This window comes from Rutilus rutilus, assembly GCF_951802725.1.
Source record: "Rutilus rutilus genome assembly, chromosome: 8".
Taxonomy (NCBI): domain Eukaryota; kingdom Metazoa; phylum Chordata; class Actinopteri; order Cypriniformes; family Leuciscidae; genus Rutilus; species Rutilus rutilus.
The window spans coordinates 2,580,558-2,604,057 of NC_140222.1; the positions used below are offsets into that span (position 1 = coordinate 2,580,558).

Here is a 23,500-nt window from a genome sequence, read left to right on the forward strand (position 1 = left end):
AAGAATCAGGAATAAACACCAACCTCTTTGTTCTTCAGTGTGTTTCATTCTGCAGTGTTCTGGATCTCTCCTGTTCTCACTGTCCTTCAATAAACTCTGTCTTTGCAGATTTCAGCTCTTCCTGATGGTTTGATGCTCGTCTTCACTTGTAGCTGATGGGAATATTCCAGCATTTATTGGTGAATTGCAGCGGGAGGAGCTTCACTGAAGGAGGAGGAGCTTCACTGGAGGAGGAGGGGCTTCACTGAAGGAGGAGGAGCTTCACTGAAGGAGGAGGAGCAGATCTGACAAAATCAAGAAGAAATCACTTAGTGAGTTAAAAAAAAAAAATAGTCCATCCACTTTAAGTATTTATGGTCACATTATAAAAAATTAAGAATAAAAAAATAAGATTAAAACATAAAAATATACTTACAGGTTTGCAAGAAACAAATGGCGCACCAATACAGTTAACTCAACTTTTTTAGTTTATTGTGTTGCATATGAAACATGGTTCATCACAGATTATTGAAATAAAAGCCATTATGAAACTTACCTATATCTTGTAGATGTCAAAATAGCTGATCGTGTCGTTTGCTCAAATCTGTTGACAATAAAATGAGCTTAATGTGTCAATTTACAGATCTGAAGACATCAGCATAATGAATGAGGAGAAAACAGGATCTATTGACATGAAATAAAGAGGCTTTTCAGCTGCTCTGATAATAGTGATGAGCCATAGACTAACAATACTCATTCAACAAGAATATAGAGTACAATAATGATACAGTAAAATATAACAACAGTAATATAAATGTAAATATAAAGACAGCCACTGATGACATTATCAACCCTTGTAATTTGTCAACATGAATCCGACTCCCTAATAACTTCATAACAACAAAGTAGTTCGCTTACATCTTACCGTTTTGTATGGGAAAAGAAAGACACACGATGAAAACCTTTCTGAAAAGACCCCGTAAAATGTTGAGTAAACTGTGTAAACTTTATAGTAGTTACATGATTTAACGTGTGAACTGTTTACCTCAAAAGACTCAGGAGACGCGCGACCGCGAGAGTGGTGACGTCATCACCGCGAGACGAAATAAATGATAGATTATCAAAAACTCATTTTTAAGCATAACTTTTCTCCACTCAACTCTGTGATTTGGAACAAAAAAATATATTACGTTTAAAAATAAATCTTTATTTTACAGAAACTGGTACAATAACGGTATAATTTTTGTCAGACAGTTATAAGAATAATGAACATCTCTTTACTGTGAATTCCTTAATCATTATAAGATCCCTGTAACTACTAAAGAGTTTGCTGTAGTATTTGATGCCATTCCCAGTGGCCTTATTCAACTTTTATCAGGCATGTTTTTAAAAGTCTCTTCTGCTCACAAATGCTGCATTTAAAAAAACAGTAGTGTTGTGAAATGTTATTACAAATAAAAAAATGATATGTGAATATATAGTAAAGTATAATTTGCTCCTGAGACCAAAGCTGAATTTTAGCATCATTACTCGAGTCTTCAGTGTCACATGATCCTTCAGAAATCACTCTAATATGATGATTTTATGCTAAAATTTTTTTTCAAGATTCTTTGATTAATAGAAAGTTACAAATAACAGAAATATAAATCTTTTGTAATATTAATCACTACCGTTCAAAAGTTTGGGATCAGTAAGAAATTGTATTTATTTTTTGGCTGGGGAAAGAAATAAAACAAATCAATGGGAAATCAATGAATCCCTAAAATGGGATCATCAACATGTGAAAAACTACTCAAACCCAAAATCGTATCAATTTATTTAGAGATTTCTGTAACTTATCCAACCATACACAAAACAGATCAGACATCCAAGAAATGCATGCTTACTCAAAATGGCATTGCACTAAACATGATGCAAGTAGTTTTACATTTTGTTTACCCAGAAAACTAACATATCTAGCATGAAGTTTTGTTCTAGCATTAGCCTTACCTAAAGTTTTCATAGCCATACTTGCACCACTTAAATCATTGTCAAGGACACAGCCAAGATAATTAACACTATTTCTGTTTGATATTACACAATCCCCTACCTTGACAGACAGGTTAGGAACCTTGTTCAGTTTACTTTTAGACTCACATAACATGATCCCGTTTTTTACCTAAATGTAATAAGAGTTTATTTTCAGAGAGAGTCTCTTACTTTATATAACTCCTCATATCACTTGTATTTTACTGACATCCTTGTCTGAAACCAGTAAAGCAGAGAACAAATTACAGTCACAAACTGCTTGCATATCATTTATGTATAGGAGGAATAAAAGGGGGCCTAAGACACTTCCCTGGGGAACTCCATTATTAATAATTGTTTATTCAGAGAGAAACCCATCAATTTCTACACTTTGAATTCTCCCAGTTTAATAAAAGTTCAACCAGACTATCAGCATACTTGGAAAACACATGACACTTAATTTATCTTACAGTACTGAATGATTCACTGTCGAAAGCTTTTTGGAGATCCAAGAGTACCATTGCACTCATTTTACCTCCATCAGTCTGCTTCCTTATAAAATCTGTTAAACACAATACATTTATATTTTATCATTTAGCAGATGCTTTTATCTAAAGCGACTTACAAATGCAGAGAGCAATAGAAGCAATCAAACTAATAACAGGAAAACGTTATTAACTAATTATTTTTTCTTGATGCAAGAAGGAGGAGCAGACAATAAAAATGGACAATAAAAGTTTAATACTTGGTGCAGAAAATACAAAAAGACAGTAAAACTGGAAGCAAATAAGACAGATCTCTCTCTTTATTGACTAACAAGATAATAAAGCATCTCAATCAGCCTCTTCTTCAGCTTCCTGAGCAAGAACAGTTAGTAAAAAATGTTAAAAAAAAAAACTTGTACTGTTAAACATAGATTATATTAAGCAAAATGATATATGCGATATTGCTCTTTGAGAAGGAACTTTATCTTTGAGTTGATGTGAATCTCACAGTTAAATATAAACTATTTAATGTGACAAATGTTGACAATGTTTCTTTTATACTGTCGATGGTTGTGGCCAGGGCTGAAGAGTTCTAGAATCGCCGGTGTCCCAGATATGAGGTAGTTCAGGGGGTTCGGGGTCATAAACATAGGCTCAACTGATATTCATATACATCAGTTTTCCTGATTATTTTTGTCGGTTGTTTAACATTTCTATCCTAAAATAGCTGTCAAATATGAAATGTTTAGTTTAGCTATATTTGATCTCACACTTCATGACCGTTAACTGAAGCGCTAGATCATGCGCTCAGCAGCTTCTGTGAACATAAAGCCTGTCTACTTTAATTTGATTGGTCATCTCAATATTCTGATGTTGATGAGCGGCGACAGACCGCAGAGCTCAGACGAGAAGATCTTGGAGCTGTGCAATATCCTTGCAGCACTAAAGTAGAGTTAATACTACATCAGGCAATTATTTCACAACCTTTATTATATACACCTCAGAAATATACTGAAGTCTGGACCTCTGTGACTTCATAACTGGCTACAGCCGTGGTTGTGGCTGGTTTAGACAAACTAATAGGAAAGAGAGGCGGCATCACACTTGAAAGTGCTGGAACTGAAGATAAGCTACTTAATGTGAGTTTTTGTATGTCTGTGTAGAGCAGATGATTGAGTGAAGCTCTTCCCACATGCAGTGCAGTGATACGGTTTCTCTCCAGTGTGGATCCTCTCGTGTGCTTTCAGGGATCCTGACACACTGAATCTCTTGTCGCAGTGTGAACACTTGTAAGGTTTCTCTCCAGTGTGGATCCTCTCGTGTTTTTTCAGGGATCCTGACACACTGAATCTCTTGTCGCAGTGTGAACACTTGTAAGGTTTCTCTCCAGTGTGGATCCTCTCGTGTTTTTTCAGGGTTCCTGAATGATTGAATCTCTTGTCGCAGTGTGAACACTTGTAAGGTTTCTCTCCAGTGTGAATTCTCTGGTGCAGTTTTAAATGTCCAGCTCTAACAAAAGTCTTCTCACACTCAAAGCACATGTGATTTCTTACACCAGTGTGTATTTTCTGATGTACTTGTAAATCCTGCAGATGCGAAAATCTTTTTCCACACAAAGAACATGAATGTGGTTTCTCCTGTGAATGAACTGTCATGTGTCTCCTCAGGGCTGAAGCCCACAAAAATGTTTTACCACATTGATCACATTCATGCAGTTTCTCTCCAGTGTGGATGTTCATGTGTTCCTGAAGGGTTCCCTGTTGTGTAAAACTCTTCCCACACTGATCACATGTGAACGGTTTCTCTCCAGTGTGAATCCTCATGTGAACCTTGAGCTTCTGTTTGCTTGTGAAACTCTTTCCACACTGAGTGCAAGTGAACGATTTCTGAGATCTTCTTTGATGTTTCTCCACTTCATTCACTTCTTCATTCTCATCCATCGGGCCTGAAATTAAAGTTAAAAAAATGCTCAGTAAATCAAAAAATGCTCTTGTTCAAACATCTGTTATTCAAGATTATCATGATTTTGATCCATTATGTCCCTGGAATTTTCCATGAAAGGAGTGCATTAATGTACTAGACATTATTTTTTTATTCATTAGAGTCACAAATCTATAGAGCCCCTAATAAGGCCTAAAAAAAAAATTTGTTTGGTTCCGGTTTCCGACCGACCCTGTCAATTTATGTGCGACCCAAATTTATTTTATGAGACTGGGGAAGAACGGTCTTTCACACATCGTTAATTAAATTACAGTTTCCTTTAAATGCTGTTTTACACTTAAGTAATCCGTTAAAAACCATTAAGTATTGCATCAAAACCCTTTAACTGTCAATTCCTAAAGTGAGCTATAACTTAAGGTTTGGAAATCGTAACATTAAGAGAAACACGGGGGGGGTCAGCAATATATCGCGGAACAGAGAGGGCACTGACAACATGCTGACAGGACATAGTTAACATTACCAGCTTACTTTTAATATGAAACAAAGTCTCATTTGGTTATTTCACCTTTCAAATGTGGTCATTTTTTAAAGAAATGTAAACAATAAATACCGTTTTGTGGCTCTTGAGACAGATCGCTGTAAGTTAGATCATCAGTTAAAACTAACTGATCGTCTCTTGCTTCTAGTTAATTTATAGCATCAAAATCAAATAAACCACATAAATGAACATAACAAAGAATGTTGTTTGACTACAAAAAGATGTCTGTACACTCCGTTTTTCAAGTTCAAATCCTCCATGTTAATCTACTATGAGATCGCCTGTCAAACTCCCGCGAAGGCTTTTTGTGTGTGTGTGTGTGTGTGTGTGCGTTTTGCGTGTCTATGGCAACAACAGACTTTAAACGGGAATACAGAATCACTGTCGTAAAAGTACCGGTACACACATTTAAAATCAGCGCGCGTGTGTGTGTGTGTGTAAAACTGCCACTGGAGAAAAAAAAAAAAAAAAAAAAAAAAAAAAAAAAAATCCCTACCGACCCATGACCTCAACTGACAACCAACCGGAACCAAACTTTTTTTTTTTTTTAGGCCTAATGGGATATTATGATGGGAGAAAGAATAATATTTCAATGCTTTTGTGTTCCCGCAAGACACTTTTTGATACTCGCAAAACCTTAGAGATATTTGCGAGCAAACGCAAAATTGCATGTGGGAATGCAAACGCTTTTGCAAGGGAGATGTGCAGAGAGGGAGATGGGCGTCCTCAGGCAGTGGTTCAGGCTTTAGGATTGTCCAATAAAGAAACATTATCAGCATGCTGGTGTAAAACTATATTTCTTATCCATTACCACCCATCGCTACCAACTAGGGATGGGAACGACACGGGATTTGGGAAATCGACTGTCGAGGCCCATGTGTCGACTTTTTGTCGGATTGTCGGCCTTTTTTTTCTTTTTTTTTTAAAGAGCAGCAGCAGCAATGCGGAGGGTGGAAAATATTCTACATCAGGGTCCGAAATTAACACCCGCCAAGCGCCAAATGCGGGTAGATTTTCTGTTTGGCGAGTAAATCTCAAAAGGCTATCCGCCACACTGGCGGGTGAATGTTCATAACAAAATATGACATTTTAAGCGCGCACGCACGAGCAGAGAGAGAGAGCGAGTCCCGGTCGCGCGCGCGCGCACTCACCATTCAGAGCGGTCAAGCTTCCCCGTACTTTTTGACAAGCGTCCTTGACAGGGCGGCCAGAGCTTATTTGCAGCTCAGGTCGGCGGCGGTGTGTACGTACCTACAGTTAACGCTCTTTCTGTTGACGGCGCTGAGGAAAAAGCTCCCGCCACTGTAAGAAGCTGTCGCCGCCCATTTCCGCTGCTGCTTCTGTTTACACACCATGGTCGTTCTTTTCTCGAGAAAAGGAGTTTTCTCATAGCGTTTGCAACGCAAACCTTCAGGGAACCGAGGTTAAAGTAACCGAGGAAATGTAATAAATTAAAAGGCAAAAAAAAAAAAAAAATGCAATTTGGAAATCCCACAAGCCCCGCCCCCTCGACATGTCGACACTCTATTTTTTTTGTCGAGTGGAGCATGTGTCGAATGTCGGTCGTTTTGTCGAGAAAAAGTCCCATCCCTACTACCAACCACGGACAGTTAGTATAGTAAAAAATATATGGGAGAGCATTGCAAGTTTGTGACTATATTTTAGGGGAGCAATGGTACATGTATTCATCCCGAACCGTACGGTATAGGCCCGGATTGGGCCCTTGTATACTTGTGATCCAATTGACCAAAACGCATCTTAACACCAGCTGTAGACAAAGCCTCACAATCTTCTTTAATCCTTTTGAATCCTTTATTTAATTATAATTCACAACTAGATTTGTCCTACTATAACAGAGCTAAATCTGATGAAGTGCTTTATAACCTTAATGTTCTTCAGCCTCACTAATGAAGAATCAGGAATAAACACCAACCTCTTTGTTCTTCAGTGTGTTTCATTCTGCAGTGTTCTGGATCTCTCATGTTCTCACTGTCCTTCAATAAACTCTGTCTTTGCAGATTTCAGCTCTTCCTGATGGTTTGATGCTCGTCTTCACTTGTAGCTGATGGGAATATTCCAGCATTTATTGGTGAATTGCAGTGGGAGGAGCTTCACAGAAGGAGGAGGAGTTTCACTGGAAGAGGAGGAGCAGATATGACAAAATCAAGAAGAAATCACTTACTGAGTAAAAAAAAAATAGTCCACCCACTTTAAGTATTTATGGTCACATTATAAAAAATTAAGAATAAAAAAAAAAGATTAAAACATTATAAAAATATATTTACAGGTTTGCAAGAAACAAATGGCGCACCAATACAGTTAACTTAACTTTTTTTGTTTATTGAGTTGCATATGAAACATGGTTCAACACAGATTATTGAAATAAAAGCCTTTATAAAACTTACCTATATCTTGTAGATGTCCCAATAGCTGATCGTGTCGTTTGCTCAAATCTGTTGACAATAAAATGAGCTTAATGTGGCAATTTACAGATCTGAAGACATCAGCATAATGAATGAGGAGAAAACAGGATCTATTGACATGAAATAAAGAGGCTTTTCAGCTGCTCTGATAATAGTGATGAGCCATAGACTATCAATACTCATTCAACAAGAATGTAGAGTACAATAATGATACAGTAAAATATATCAACAGTAATATAAATGTAAATATAAAGACAGCCGCTGATAACATTATCAACCCTTGTAATTTGTCCACATGAATCCGATTCCCTAATAACTTCATAACAACAAAGAAGTTCGCTTACATCTTACCGTTTTGTATGGGAAAAGAAACAGACACACGATGAAAACCTTTCTGAAAAGACCCCGTAAAATGTTGAGTAAACTTTATTGTGCAGTTACGAGATTTAACGTGTGAACTGTTTACCTCAAAAGACTCAGGAGACGCGCGACCGCGAAAGTGGTGACGTCATCACCGCGAGACGAAATAAATGATAGATTATCAAAAACTCATTTTTAAGCATAACTTTTCTCCACTCAACTCTGTAATTTGGAACCAAACAATATATTACGTTAAAAAAATAAATCTTTATTTTACAGAAACTGGTACAATAACGGTATAATTTTGGTCAGTTATTTAAGAACAATGAACATCTCTTTACTGTGAATTCCTTAATCATTATAAGATCCCTGTAACTACTAAAGAGTTTGCTGTAGTATTTGATGCCATTCCCAGTGGCCTTATTCAACTTTTATCAGGCATGTTTTTAAAAGCCTCTCCTGCTCGCCAAGGCTGCATTTAAAAAAACAGTAATGTTGTGAAATGTTATTACAATAAAAAAAAAATAAAAAAAAAAAAATTATATGTGAATATATAGTAAAGTATAATTTGTTCCTGAGACCAAAGCTGAATTTTAGCATCATTACTCCAGTCTTCAGTGTCACATGACCCTTCAGAAATCATTCTAATATGATTATTTGATGTTCAAATTTCTTTTTTTCAGGATTCTTTGATTAATAGAAAGTTTCAAAGAACAGAAATATAAATCTTTTGTAATATTAATCACTACCGTTCAAAAGTTTGGGATCAGTAAGAAATTATATTTTATTTTTTGGCTGGGGAAAGAAATAAATCATTGGGAAATCCAATGAATCCCTAAAATGGGATCATCAACATGTGAAAAACTACTCAAACCCAAAATCGTATCAATTTATTTAGAGATTTCTGTAACTTATCCAACCATACACAAAACAGACCAGACATCCAAGAAATGCATGCTTACTCAAAATGACATTGCACTAAACATGATGCAAGTAGTTTTATATTTTGTTTAGCCAGAAAACTAACATATCTAGCATGAAGTTTTGTTCTAGCATTAGCCTTACCTAAAGTTTTCATAGCCATACTTGCACCACTTAAATCATTGTCAAGGACACAGCCAAGATAATTAACACTATTTCTGTCTGATATTACACAATCCCCTACCTTGACAGACAGGTTAGGAACCTTGTTCAGTTTACTTTTAGACTCACATAACATGATCCCGTTTCTTACCTAAATGCAATAAGAGTTTATTTTCAGAGAGCCAGTCTCTTACTTTATATAACTCCTCATATCACTTGTATTTTACTGACATCCTTGTCTGAAACCAGTAAAGCAGAGAACAAATTACAGTCACAAACTGCTTGCATATCATTTATGTATAGGAGGAATAAAAGGGGGCCTAAGACACTTCCCTGGGGAACTCCATTATTAATAATTGTTTATTCAGAGAGAAACACATCAATTTCTACACTTTGAATTCTCCCAGTTTAATAAAAGTTCAACCAGACTATCAGCATACTTGGAAAAACACATGACACTTAATTTATCTTACAGTACTGAATGATTCACTGTCGAAAGCTTTTTGGAGATCCAAGAGTACCATTGCACACATTTTACCTCCATCAGTCTGCTTCCTTATAAAATCTGTTAAACACAATACATTTATATTTTATCATTTAGCAGACGCTTTTATCTAAAGCGACTTACAAATGCAGAGAGCAATAGAAGCAATCAAACTAACAGTAGGAAAACATTAGAATTAACAATTTTTTTTTTCTTGATGCAAGAAGGAGGAGCAGACAATAGAAATGGACAATAAAAGTTTAATACTTGGTGCAGAAAATACAAAAAGACAGTAAAACTGGAAGCAAATAAGACAGATCTCTCTCTTTATTGACTAACAAGATAATAAAGCGTCTCAATCAGCCTCTTCTTCAGCTTCCTGAGCAAGAACAGCTAGTAAAAAATAGTTCAGGGGGTTCGGGGTCATAAACATAGGCTCAACTGATATTTATATACATCAGTTTTCCTGATTATTTTTGTCGGTCACTTATCATTTCTATCCTAAAATAGCTGTCAAATATGAAATGTTTAGTTTAGCTATATTTGATCTCACACTTCATGACCGTTAACTGAAGCGCTAGAACATGCGCTCAGCAGCTTCTGTGAACATAAAGCCCGTCTACTTTAATTTGATTGGTCATCTCAATATTCTGATGTTGATGAGCGGCGACAGACCGCAGAGCTCAGACGAGAAGATCTTGGAGCTGTGCAATATCCTTGCAGCACTAAAGTAGAGTTAATACTATAACTGAAGATGAACTACTTAATGTGAGTTTTTATATGTCTGTGTAGAGTAGATGAATGAGTGAAGCTCTTCCCACATGCAGTGCAGTGATACGGTTTCTCTCCAGTGTGGATGATCATGTGAGACTTAAGGTGTCCCTGTTGTGTAAAACTCTTCCCACACTGATCACATGTAAGGTTTCTCTCCAGTGTGGATCCTCATGTGTTTTTTCAGGGATCCTGATTGATTGAATCTCTTGTCGCAGTGTGAACACTTGTAAGGTTTCTCTCCAGTGTGAATTCTCTGGTGCCGTTTCAAATCTTCAGCTGTGATAAAAGTCTTCTCACACTCAAAGCACATATGATTTCTTACACCAGTGTGTATTTTCTGATGTCCTTTTAAATCCTGCAGACGCGAAAAACTCTTTCCACACAAAGAACATGAATGTGGTTTCTCCTGTGAATGAACTGTCATGTGGCTCTTCAGGTCTGAGTGTGTTCAAACAGACACAAATGCGTAAACATTATGGGAAGCGCTGTAGCCAGACGGCATTTAAACTTTGTTGGCTGAAGACCCAAGTTTGGTTTGAAGAAGGAAAACTCTGTGTTTGACGTGGACTTGCAGCTTTAAGAGCAGAAACAAAACTCTGCGTCTATTTTTCTGTCCATCTCTGGTCATGCTCATATGCAAATTGCATGAGCTTATTTCACCCATTATATTGAAAGCTCGTACATTTACCTGCCCATAGACCGTCCCCTCAAAGAAACAGAACAAAAGTGGTCGAAAGTGGATAAAAGAGATGGATTTGAAGCACCAGGTGTAAACGGGATTGGGCCCTTGTATACTTGTGATCCAACTGACCAAAACGCATCTTAACACCAGCTGTAGACAAAGCCTCACAATCTTCTTTAATCCTTTTGAACATGTGATTGAAACCAAATGTGAGACATTTAAACTGACCAATCAGCAGATTACAGCTTTCCCACATCGTACTGAAGGTGTGACATTTAGCAAACCTCAGATGTACACACACATCTTGGCCGACAGACCTTTATCACTATCAGCACTTCTTTACGGATCACTAATGGCCCTTGTGGTAAGAAAGAGGGGGTTGGAGCAGGAAAGCAAACGTCTTTGTTCATTTGCAACCCTAAAGAACGCAAAAACAATGAAATATAGTTTTTCCATCACCATGTCCCTTTAGGGGCTCTGAATAAATCACATTTTTGAAGTGAGAACTATTAAATATTTGATAAACTATGCAACTACCTAAAATATTAACATTTTAAAAATACGCAATAATGCTATAATTTTAAAGGAACCGTATGTAAGAAATGTATTTCAATTAATCATAAAATGGCCCTGATATGTCATTGAGAAATCATGTTCATTTCAAATACTTATATCACTGACAACAGTAGTCCAGCCAGGATATTGTCATTATAAAAGTGAAGTTGCAGCCCTCAACTGATGTTGATGATGTCATGTTGTGTTTTGGCCTGAAGCGCCGCCCTCGACCTATCTACCAATCACGAAGTCAGTAGTGTTTCAGCATCCGGGTTGCCAGCTCTGCTCTAGTTACCACAGCTGCAGCTACAAACGTTCCTGCTGGATCCTGCAGCCTATCTGGCAACCTGGAGTCGGGGGGGAGGGGGAGGGGATACACCGCTCTACAGTAATTTGAAAGTGATTGCAGTACCAGTTTTGGCCACAATCTTACATACGGCTCCTTTAACACTCCCTGTTTTTACACAAACTAAACCACGTGTAGCAAAGTCTATTTATTTGATCATTGTTTTTAAATGTTGGTGTTTTAGCAAGATAATAACAATATTTTGGAATGTGCAAAAACTGTATTAAGACATATCCATAATTTTGGTAACATGGTTGCAGTAATTGTGAACCAGATGTAAAATAAACAGAAAAAAAATGCTCAGATAATACTAATATTGACTCACAGATAACAAACATCCTTGTTAAAAAAATAAATAATTGCACCCGGTTCATTATTTGCTGCTTTAATTATAATTCACAACTAGATTTGTCCTACTATAACAGAGCTAAATCTGATGAACTGCTTTATAACCTTAATGTTCTTCAGCCTCACTAATGAAGAATCAGGAATAAACACCAACCTCTTTGTTCTTCAGTGTGTTTCATTCTGCAGTGTTCTGGATCTCTCCTGTTCTCACTGTCCTTCAATAAACTCTGTCTTTGCAGATTTCAGCTCTTCCTGATGGTTTGATGCTCGTCTTCACTTGTAGCTGATGGGAAAATTCCAGCATTTATTGGTGAATTGCAGTGGGAGGAGCTTCACTGAAGGAGGAGGAGCTTACCTGAAGGAGGAGGAGCTTCACAAAAGGAGGAGGGGCAGATCTGACAAAATCAAGAAGAAATCACTTACTGAGTTAAAAAAATAGTCCACCCACTTTAAGTATTTATGGTCACATTGTAAAAAAAATTAAGAATAAAAAAAGATTAAACATATAAAAATATTACAGATTTGCAAGAAACAAATGGCGCACCAATACAGTTAACTCAACTTTTTTGTGTGTCTTGTGTTGCATATGAAACATGGTTCATCACAGATTATTGAAATAAAAGCCATTATAAAACTTACCTATATCTTGCAGATGTCACAATAGCTGATCGTGTCGTTTGCTCAAATCTGTTGACAATAAAATGAGCTTAATGTGTCAATTTACAGATCTGAAGACATCAGCATAATGAATGAGGAGAAAACAGGATCTATTGACATGAAATAAAGAGGCTTTTCAGCTGCTCTGATAATAGTGATGAGCCATAGACTATCAATACTCATTCAACAAGCCATTCAGGATCAGCAGATCATCTCACTTTATTATAAGTATTTGCTGCTAAAGCAGATTGTTTGAGTCAGAATATAAATGTAGCAAATTATTATTATTTTACTGTCACTTTTGATCAGTTTAATGCAATAAAAGTATTAATTTCTTTCCCAACATTTTTTTTTTTATAAATTCTTACTAACCGCAAGCTTTTGAATGGTAGTGTATAATGCTACAAAAGTTTCTATTTCAGTTAAATTTAGTTCTTTTGAACTTTCTATTCATCAAAGTCCCAAAAAAAAAAAAAATTCAAAATGTAGCCTACACAACTGTTTTCAACATTGATAATAACCATAAATGTTTGTTGAGCATCAAATCATCGTGATTTTTGAAGGATCATGTGATGAAGACTGGAGTAATAAAAATTCTGCTTAATTCCCCCCTAATTCAAATCAATGTTATCAATGCAAAGCACTGTTATTAGTGAGTGAGTCAGTCAGCTATTCAACTATTCAACCATTTCAGTGAAAAAGGCTGCTAAAATAATTAATTATAATTGCTAAAAAGCTGTTACTCATCTTCATCGAGATTTCTAGGGACAATGAATAATGAAAAATGTTTCCAATTTATGCAAGGAATACAAAAGCCCCGACATGGATTGGAAATAGATATAGTAGAAAGATATATATAGAGAGAAAATTACCCCTCAAAAAAGTCAGCTTTCTCTTCCCAGCTGCGAGTGGAGGTTTATTATTCTCCATTTTTTTTAAACCTAAAATTAGCTTCACCTGAGCGGCGCCAATCAAGCAGTCCTGTCAACGATGGTCATGCGTGCAGCGATCTTTAGATGTGGGGCGGGGCGTTTACATTTTAAAGAGACATGGCAACTAGCCTATAAACCAACTTAATATAAATTATTGCAAATACCTCCTCACGAGTCTATTTCTGCTGTGACAGTGACAGCGCATGGTTCGTGGTCAAAATCAACACATTTTGAAAATGTAGTAATCTCACCATAAATGCAATTAATTAAATAAAATGTAGTAATCTCACCATAAATGCAATTAATTAAATAAAATGTAGTAATCTCACCATAAATGTATTTAATTAAATACTACTTTTTTTCACAGTCATCTTTTTACTTTAAGACCGGGGTAAAGCAATGAAAACTACAGTTTACCTCAACAAGGCGACATTATGAACAACACTCGTCTCATTCATGGAGGTTATTTGTGGCATGCAAGATTTATTGTATTAAAATTTAAATGCAAAAGAAAAGGCATGATAGTCGGCTGTTTTTGTCAATTTCAAGTTTTAATTTAAAATGTTTGTGATTTTAATATAAGTAGCCTACATGGTTAAATATGTTACCACTTGCTTGAACAACTTAATATATAATCAATATAGAAGTAATGCATTGATTAATACGCTGTTTAAATTGTTTAAACTTCAATACGTCTATTAAAGAGTGTATGTGCAGGCTACAAAAAGAATTGCACCGGTGACAAAACTTTTTTTTAAAGGTAACTAAACCCTAAAACAACTTTTTTTAGTTAATGATCTGTAAGACTGGGGCTTTATTAGTGCTGTTCATTGATTCAAGTACATTTTTTTTGACATTTGGGTTTAAAGTGTTTTAATTCTACAATATATGGTGTAAAAACGTCTGAGTGCTGCCCTCTTCAGGTTGAACGGTGGCTACTGCAGTTGAATTTTCAAATTTTCCAATTTTCCTATTGGAAGTTGTGGTGGCCGGAGACGTCAGAGGGAACCAGCTAACCACGCCATTGCCTACAGAGAGATACGTCTCAGATGCAAATATTAAAATATTATAAACAGCAATTTAAACAACACACGCACTCTTTTTGCTACTGTAGAGAGACTGACAAACCCCCCAAGCCAGATTCCCAGTGAAATGCTCTCAGACAGCAAGTGCAGTGAGTTTGCTTTTCAGCGTTTCTGAGGAATAAGATTGACACCTATGTAGAGTTTCCCATGCGTGGCCTTGACATGAAAAGCTACTTGTTAGAGGTGAGCGCAAACCATTTAATTCTGTAATAACGTTACTTATAACCGAAGAATGTTTTTTGGGGGCAATTTATGCACTTATTTAATATATAAATGTCATTATATTTAATTAAATTAAAGATTATTTATAATTATAATAGTATAAAGTGTAATATATATACACATATTAGTCATAGTACCCTTAAAATATATTACCATTTCATTTAATAAGCATTTATATAAAATAAATACAAAACATTACAATTATTTACATCAAATATATTACTATTAAATATTAATTATAATACTTTTTTTATTTCATATTTAAATAAACATAAGTAGATAATGATAGATACAATTACTATTGTTATTTATTCATATATAAAGTAGTAATATTCATATTACTATACTATAAATAAATTTATTAATTTAAGATAATTGAATAATAATTCATATTTACATTAAAAAAAAGTTATTATACCTTTATCGATATGATTAAAATGATTACAATAATATTATATAATAAATATTCTTCTTATTATATGATTGTTGTTATATAAAATATAACAATTTTGTAATTATATTCAGCCTGAAAACAGCTTGCCTGAGAGAGGCCTGTATGATCTTGCTGCAGTGGTGGTGCATCATGGGTCTGGGTAAGTAAAAGCTTGTAGCATACAACTCATTTACCAGCCTGAACATCTGTTTCATTGTCATCCACTAGGGGGGGATGTTATATCAGTAGCGGTTTCCTATTATTTCCTGTTATGTCAATTCACACTCTGTACAGATAATCAGATCACAGATATATATACGATACTCCATCTCCATCCTCTCCCGCAGCATCGGCTCAGGACATTACACGGCATACGGGCGTCACGAGGGCCGATGGTACCACTTCAACGACAGCACGGTCACTCTGGTCAATGAGGAGGCTGTGCTGAAAGCCAAGGCCTACATTCTGTTCTACACAGAGCACAGCGATCAAGAGAGTCAACCCAAGCTTTAAGACTTCAGTTATTGGACCTTCATACGTGTGCCGTCATCCGTCTCATGTCCTATGCTATCCAGTTATGTTTTCTCCGTCACAGAACCTCAGTATAAACCGAATTGCTGCTTACATTTTGACTTGATGACTTGCGTTTAATAGACTGTCCCAGTTTTTTTTTTTTTCATATGCCACCAGTGTGAGTTTGCTTCTTTCTTCTCTGAGAAAATCAATAATATCAGAAAGGTGATCAGCACATCCTTGAGTTGCACTGGGGTCAGACAGATCAAACCACCTGAGAAAGTAGTTACTTTGTCTGACTTCAAAGAAATTGATGGCAAAATTTTGGAAGAAACCGTACAGCACCTTAAAACATCAACCTGTGCTCTTGACACACTTCCCACATCGTTTTTCAAAAGTGTGTTAAACAGTTTAGAAGCAGATCTCCTAGAAGTGGTAAATGCTTCACTTCTCTCTGGTAGTTTTCCTAACTCCCTGAAAACTGCAGTTGTCAAGCCCCTCCTGAAAAAGAACAATCTGGATAAGACCATATTAAGCAACTATAGACCGATCTCAAATCTTCCTTTCATAGGCAAGATCATTGAGAAAGTTGTCTTCAATCAGCTGAACAAATTCTTGAGCTTGAATGGATACTTTGACAATTTTCAATCTGGTTTCCGACCGCACCACAGCACAGAGACAGCGCTCATAAAGATAATAAACGATATTCGCTTAAATACTGATTCAGGCAAATTATCAGTGCTGGTACTACTCGACCTCAGTGCTGCATTTGACACTGTCGATCATAACATACTTCTTGACAGGCTGGAAAACTGGGTGGGGCTTTCTGGGATAGTCCTAAAATGGTTCAGGTCATACTTAGATGGGAGAGGTTATTATGTGAGTATAGGAGATCATAAGTCTGAGTGGACATCCATGACATGCGGAGTCCCTCAAGGCTCAATTCTTGCACCACTCCTGTTCAACCTGTATATGCTCCCAATGAGCCAAATAATGAGAAAGAACCAGATCTCTTACCACAGCTATGCAGACGACACACAGCTCTACTTAGCCCTATCGCCTAACGATTACAGCCCCATTGACTCCCTGTGCCAATGCATTGATGAAGTCAACAGTTGGATGTGTCAAAACTTTCTTCAATTAAACAAAGACAAAACTGAAGTCATTGCGTTTGGAAACAAAGATGAAGTTCTCAAGGTGAACGCATACCTTCACTCTAGGGGTCAAACAACTAAACATCAAGTCAGGAATCTTAGTGTGATTCTGGAGTCAGACCTTAGTTTCAGTAGTCATGTCAAAGCAATAACTAAATCAGCATACTATCATCTGAAAAATATTGCAAGAATTAGATGCTTTGTTTCCAGACAAGACTTAGAGAAACTTGTGCATGCTTTTATCACCAGCAGGGTGGATTACTGTAATGGACTCCTCACTGGCCTTCCCAAAAAGACCATAAGACAGTTGCAGCTCATACAGAACGCTGCCGCCAGGATTCTGAGCAGAACCAGAAAATATGAACATATCACACCAGTCCTCAGGTCTTTACACTGGCTCCCAGTTAAATTTAGGATCGATTTTAAAGTATTATTACTGGTATATAAATCATTCAATGGCCTAGGACCTCAATACATTGCAGATATGCTCACTGAATATAAACCCAACAGATCACTCAGATCATTAGGATCATATCAGCTAGAAATACCAAGGGTTCACTCTAAGCATGGCGAGTCCGCTTTTAGCTATTATGCTGGAACAGCTTCCAGAGGAGATCAGACGTGCTCCTACAGTAATCACATTCAAATCCAGACTCAAAACACTTCTGTTTAGCTATGCATTTACTGAATGAGCACTGTGCCACTGTTCGTCCGACTATTTGTACTGTACTGTATTTTATTTTATTTTTCTAAACCGTTTTAATTATTCTTATTTATTTTTATTATTTTAATCCTATGTAAAGCAGTTTGAATTGCCATTGTGTATGAAATGTGCTATACAAATAAACTTGCCTTGCCTTGCCTTGCCTATTGTCTGTAAAAAGCAGCCGTACATAATTATCTTTCTTGCTGTCAGTGTGGGTGAGAGTGGCATGCAAGATATGCAGTAAGTCATACAAAAACAGGATGTGGTAACTCAGAAGTGCATACAGAAGCAGAGTAAAAGACCAATAGATAAGCACAAGTACAAACAAAAAGTGTATGCATCCCAGACATGTGGCAATTCACGATATGCCTGGAAGGGGATTAAGAATATGACAAATGTACCTGTAGGATTGAAAATAATCCAAGATATTTGAAATGAACCAAGACATTTGCTTTACTGTTTTCCACCCCCTCTTTCTACCACAAGGACCATTTGGAGTTCCTAAAGGCACAGAGGGGTTACATGCTGGGTCTGATAGTGATCAAGATGTGTGTACTTTGGGGGTCGATGAATTGTCACACCTTTAGTACGATGGGGGAGTTGTAATTATCTGATTGGTCAGTTTGAATGTCTCACAATTGGGTTTTAGTCGCATGGTCAGGAAAGGATAAAAGAAGATTGAAACTGTTGCTCTGTCTCTTTGGTGCTCTAGCTCTCTTCTTCTCTGGGTCCCTTTCTTGGGGCTTTCTCTCTTTACCTCCTCTTTCCTCTTACTCTCTACTCTCTCTCTCTCTCTCTCTCTCTCTCTCTCTCTTTCTCTCTCTCTCTCTCTCTCTCTCTCTCTCTCTCAGGTAACATTTTACATACAGGGTAAGATAAGTTATCATCATCTCATAAATCTATTTTGTAACTATTTTAAGTGTAACCATAACCATATTTTTTCATTAAACCTTTTCAATTACAAATAATGTGCTAAATAGTTTTGATTTGGTATTGACTTTGAAGTGCTAAAAATTGCAATACAATATTGTCACTCTCTACAGCAACGCTCTCCCACATATTAAGCTATTGTAACTGCGCTTATTTCCATCGTTGGTACAAGTAGCAGTGGGTGGGTTTTCTACCATCTTGCTAATAACGCTTCTTTAGTCAGTCGGCAGTCTTGCAGCTTGAATCACTGCAGGAAATCCACCCTTACACACCCCATAAGGGAAGAGGCAAACTACCTCTGGTGTTACAAGGATGTGAGGAGCTAGTTCCAGTGGTTTACATGATTTTCGACCAATAGCACTAAGGCCTCGTTTACACTGCAGGTCTTGATGCCCAATTCTGATTTGTTGCCTATATCCGAATTTTTTGACCGTCCGTTTACACGTTCTTTCAATTGTCACCCATATCTGATTCACATTTACACTCGCCATAATATCTGAAACATCGCGCATGCTTAACTTGCATCAGTTTAAAGAATATATTTTTTGCCTTCTATTATGATAGGAAAGTATAGTATCAAGAAAGTTCGACGACCCTGGACTTGAACTCAGGTTGCCCAAAGCTAAAACAAATATTGTCAGGGTACTGACAACTAGGCTATTGAGACTAGTAACTTCCTTCAATTTGATAAATATTAGAACCTTATTGTGTAAGAAACATAGGGGGAACGGAATCCGATGGCAAAAAAACAGCTGTCGGAATCCGTTCCCCCACTCCCATTATGAGAGGTGTTGATGTAATGGCTTAAAAAATGCTGATTCTATTTTTGTGAGTATATGGAGCTTAAACAGCATCAATTTGATAAATATAAGAACCTCAGTGTGTCAGAAATATGGGGGGAACAGAATCCGACGGCAAAAAGAAAAACAGTTGTCAGAATCCGTTCCCCCACTCCCATTATGAGAGGTGTTGATGTAATGGCTTAAAAAATGCTGATTCTATTTTGTGTGTGGATGGAGCTTAACTTGCAACAGTTTAAAGAATATATTTTTGCCTTCTATTATGATAGGAAAGTATAGTATCAAGAAAGTTCGACGACCCGGGACTTGAACTCGGGTCGCCCCAAAGCTAAAAAAAAATATTGTCAGGGGACTGACCACTAGGCTATTGAGGATAGCAAAAAGCTACAATTCAATAAATATTAGAACCTTATTGTGTAAGAAACATAGGGGGAACAGAATCCGACGGCAAAAAACAGCTGTCGAAATCCGTTCCCCCACTCCCATTATGAGAGGTGTTGATGTAATGACTTAAAAAATGCTGATTCTATTTTGTGTGTGGATGGAGCTTAACTTGCAGCAGTTTAAAGAATATATTTTTTGCCTTTTATTATGATAGGAAAGTATAGTATCAAGAAAGTTTGACGACCCTGGACTTGAACTCGGGTCGCCCCAAAGCTAAAAAAAAATATTGTCAGGGGACTGACCACTAGGCTATTGAGGCTTGCAAAATGTAACAATTTAATAAATATTAGAACATTATTGTGTAAGAAACATAGGGGGAACGGAATCCGACGGCAAAAAAACAGCTGTCGGAATCCGTTCCCCCACTCCCATTATGAGAGGTGTTGATGTAATGACTTAAAAAATGCTGATTCTATTTTTGTGAGTGTATGGAGCTTAAACAGCATCAATTTGATAAATATAAGAACCTCAGTGTGTCAGAAATATGGGGGGAACAGAATCCGACGGCAAAAAGAAAAACAGTTGTCAGAATCCGTTCCCCCACTCCCATTATGAGAGGTGTTGATGTAATGGCTTAAAAAATGCTGATTCTATTTTGTGTGTGGATGGAGCTTAACTTGCAACAGTTTAAAGAATTTTATTTTGCCTTTTATTATGATAGGAAAGTATAGTATCAAGAAAGTTCGATGACCCGGGACTTGAACTCGGGTTGCCCAAAGCTAAAAAAAAATATTGTCAGGGGACTGACCACTAGGCTATTGAGGATAGCAAAAAGCTACAATTCAATAAATATTAGAACCTTATTGTGTAAGAAACATAGGGGGAACGGAATCTGACGGCAAAAAAACAGCTGTCGGAATCCGTTCCCCCCACTCCCATTATGAGAGGTGTTGATGTAATGGCTTAAAAAATGCTGATTCTATTTTTGTGAGTGTATGGAGCTTAAACAGCGTCAATTTGATAAATATAAGAACCTCAGTGTGTCAGAAATATGGGGGGAACAGAATCCGACGGCAAAAAGAAAAACAGTTGTCAGAATCCGTTCCCCCACTCCCATTATGAGAGGTGTTGATGTAATGACTTAAAAAATGCTGATTCTATTTTGTGTGTGGATGGAGCTTAACTTGCAACAGTTTAAAGAATATATTTTTGCCTTCTATTATGATAGGAAAGTATAGTATCAAGAAAGTTCGACGACCCTGGACTTGAACTCGGGTCGCCCCAAAGCTAAAAAAAAATATTGTCAGGGGACTGACCACTAGGCTATTGAGGAAAGCAAAAAGCTACAATTCAATAAATATTAGAACCTTATTGTGTAAGAAACATAGGGGGAACGGAATCCGATGGCAAAAAAACAGCTGTCGGAATCCGTTCCCCCACTCCCATTATGAGAGGTGTTGATGTAATGGCTTAAAAAATGCTGATTCTATTTTTGTGAGTGTATGGAGCTTAAACAGCATCAATTTGATAAATATAAGAACCTCAGTGTGTCAGAAATATGGGGGGAACAGAATCCGACGGCAAAAAGAAAAACAGTTGTCAGAATCCGTTCCCCCACTCCCATTATGAGAGGTGTTGATGTAATGACTTAAAAAATGCTGATTCTATTTTGTGTGTGGATGGAGCTTAACTTGCAACAGTTTAAAGAATATATTTTTGCCTTCTATTATGATAGGAAAGTATAGTATCAAGAAAGTTCGACGACCCTGGACTTGAACTCGGGTCGCCCCAAAGCTAAAAAAAAATATTGTCAGGGGACTGACCACTAGGCTATTGAGGAAAGCAAAAAGCTACAATTCAATAAATATTAGAACCTTATTGTGTAAGAAACATAGGGGGAACGGAATCCGACGGCAAATATTTCAGCTGTCGAAATCCGTTCCCCCACTCCCATTATGAGAGGTGTTGATGTAATGGCTTAAAAAATGCTGATTCTATTTTGTGTGTGGATGGAGCTTAACTTGCAACAGTTTAAAGAATATTTTTTTGCCTTTTATTATGATAGGAAAGTATAGTATCAAGAAAGTTTGACGACCCTGGACTTGAACTCGGGTCGCCCCAAAGCTAAAAAAAAATATTGTCAGGGGACTGACCACTAGGCTATTGAGGCTTGCAAAATGTAACAATTTAATAAATATTAGAACCTTATTGTGTAAGAAACATAGGGGGAACGGAATCCGACGGCAAAAAAACAGTTGTCAGAATCCGTTCCCCCACTCCCATTATGAGAGGTGTTGATGTAATGGCTTAAAAAATGCTGATTCTATTTTGTGTGTGGATGGAGCTTAACTTGCAACAGTTTAAAGAATTTTTTTTTGCCTTTTATTATGATAGGAAAGTATAGTATCAAGAAAGTTCGATGACCCTGGACTTGAACTCGGGTTGCCCAAAGCTAAAAAAAAATATTGTCAGGGGACTGACAACTAGGCTATTGAGGATAGCAAAAAGCTACAATTCAATAAATATTAGAACCTTATTGTGTAAGAAACATAGGGGGAACAGAATCCGACGGCAAAAAAACAGCTGTCGGAATCCGTTCCCCCACTCCCATTATGAGAGGTGTTGATGTAATGGCTTAAAAAATGCTGATTCTATTTTTGTGAGTGTATGGAGCTTAAACAGCATCAATTTGATAAATATAAGAACCTCAGTGTGTCAGAAATATGGGGGGAACAGAATCCGACGGCAAAAAGAAAAACAGCTGTCGGAATCCGTTCCCCCACTCCCATTATGAGAGGTGTTGATGTAATGGCTTAAAAAATGCTGATTCTATTTTGTGTGTGGATGGAGCTTAACTTGCAACAGTTTAAAGAATATATTTTTGCCTTTTATTATGATAGGAAAGTATAGTATCAAGAAAGTTCGATGACCCGGGACTTGAACTCGGGTCGCCCCAAAGCTAAAAAAAAATATTGTCAGGGGACTGACCACTAGGCTATTGAGGATAGCAAAATGCTACAATTCAATAAATATTAGAACCTTATTGTGTAAGGAACATAGGGGGAACGGAATCCGACGGCAAAAAAACAGCTGTCGGAATCCGTTCCCCCCACTCCCATTATGAGAGGTGTTGATGTAATGGCTTAAAAAATGCTGATTCTTTTTTGTGTGTGGATGGAGCTTAACTTGCAACAGTTTAAAGAATATATTTTTTGCCTTTTATTATGATAGGAAAGTATAGTATCAAGAAAGTTCGACGACCCTAGACTTGAACTCGGGTTGCCCAAAGCTAAAAAAAATATTGTCAGGGTACTGACAACTAGGCTATTGAGACTAGTAACTTCCTTCAATTTGATAAATATTAGAACCTTATTGTGTAAGAAACATAGGGGGAACGGAATCCGACGGCAAATAGTTCAGCTGTCGAAATCCGTTCCCCCTCTCCCATTATGAGAGGTGTTGATGTAATGACTTAAAAAATGCTGATTCTATTTTGTGTGTGGATGGAGCTTAACTTGCATCAGTTTAAAGAATATATTTTTTGCCTTTTATTATGATAGGAAAGTATAGTATCAAGAAAGTTCGACGACCCTGGACTTGAACTCAGGTTGCCCCAAAGCTAAACAATTTTTTGTCAGGGTACTGACAACTAGGCTATTGAGACTAGTAACTTCCTTCG

The 23,500-nt window shown here is 37.0% G+C and overlaps 3 protein-coding genes across 6 annotated transcripts in view; 1 reads left to right on the plus strand and 2 right to left on the minus strand.

The window, feature by feature from the left end:
- Window positions 1–1,093, minus strand: part of LOC311294918 (uncharacterized protein) — a 49,063-nt gene extending 47,970 nt beyond the window's left edge. The window contains exons 1-4 of one of the 3 annotated variants that reach the window (XM_084416009.1): window positions 1,025–1,047; window positions 905–945; window positions 536–583; window positions 24–284 (exon numbers count right to left, since the gene is read on the minus strand). In XM_084416009.1, coding sequence (XP_084272135.1) covers window positions 24–48 — 25 coding nt within the window. In that variant the 5' untranslated portion in view covers window positions 49–284; window positions 536–583; window positions 905–945; window positions 1,025–1,047. Of the gene's footprint in view, window positions 1–23; window positions 434–535; window positions 584–904 lie in introns of those variants that run through there. The other 2 variants (XR_014628134.1, XM_084416010.1) reach the window with 2 other exon arrangements.
- Window positions 1,094–2,708: 1,615 nt separating this feature from the next.
- On the minus strand, window positions 2,709–12,666 carry LOC311295732 (uncharacterized protein). Of its 2 annotated transcripts, XM_084417236.1 has the most exons (4): window positions 7,725–8,397; window positions 7,356–7,403; window positions 6,884–7,084; window positions 2,712–4,416 (listed from the first exon to the last, which is right to left on the minus strand). In XM_084417236.1, exons 3-4 carry the CDS (start codon window positions 6,930–6,932, stop codon window positions 3,602–3,604), a joined length of 864 nt encoding a protein of 287 aa, XP_084273362.1. In that variant the 5' UTR covers window positions 6,933–7,084; window positions 7,356–7,403; window positions 7,725–8,397; the 3' UTR covers window positions 2,712–3,601. The 2 variants fall into 2 exon arrangements, with proteins under 2 accessions (XP_084273363.1, XP_084273362.1); XM_084417237.1 differs by lacking the exons at window positions 7,356–7,403; window positions 7,725–8,397 and adding an exon at window positions 12,645–12,666 and having other exon boundaries at window positions 2,709–4,416.
- A 2,098-nt stretch (window positions 12,667–14,764) lies between these two features.
- LOC311295740 (ubiquitin carboxyl-terminal hydrolase 3-like) lies at window positions 14,765–20,791 on the plus strand. The gene is made up of 3 exons (XM_084417245.1): window positions 14,765–14,862; window positions 15,427–15,494; window positions 15,682–20,791. The coding sequence occupies exons 1-3, from the start codon at window positions 14,827–14,829 to the stop codon at window positions 15,845–15,847; spliced, it is 270 nt and encodes an 89-aa protein (XP_084273371.1). The 5' UTR covers window positions 14,765–14,826; the 3' UTR covers window positions 15,848–20,791.
- Window positions 20,792–23,500: the final 2,709 nt, after the last annotated feature.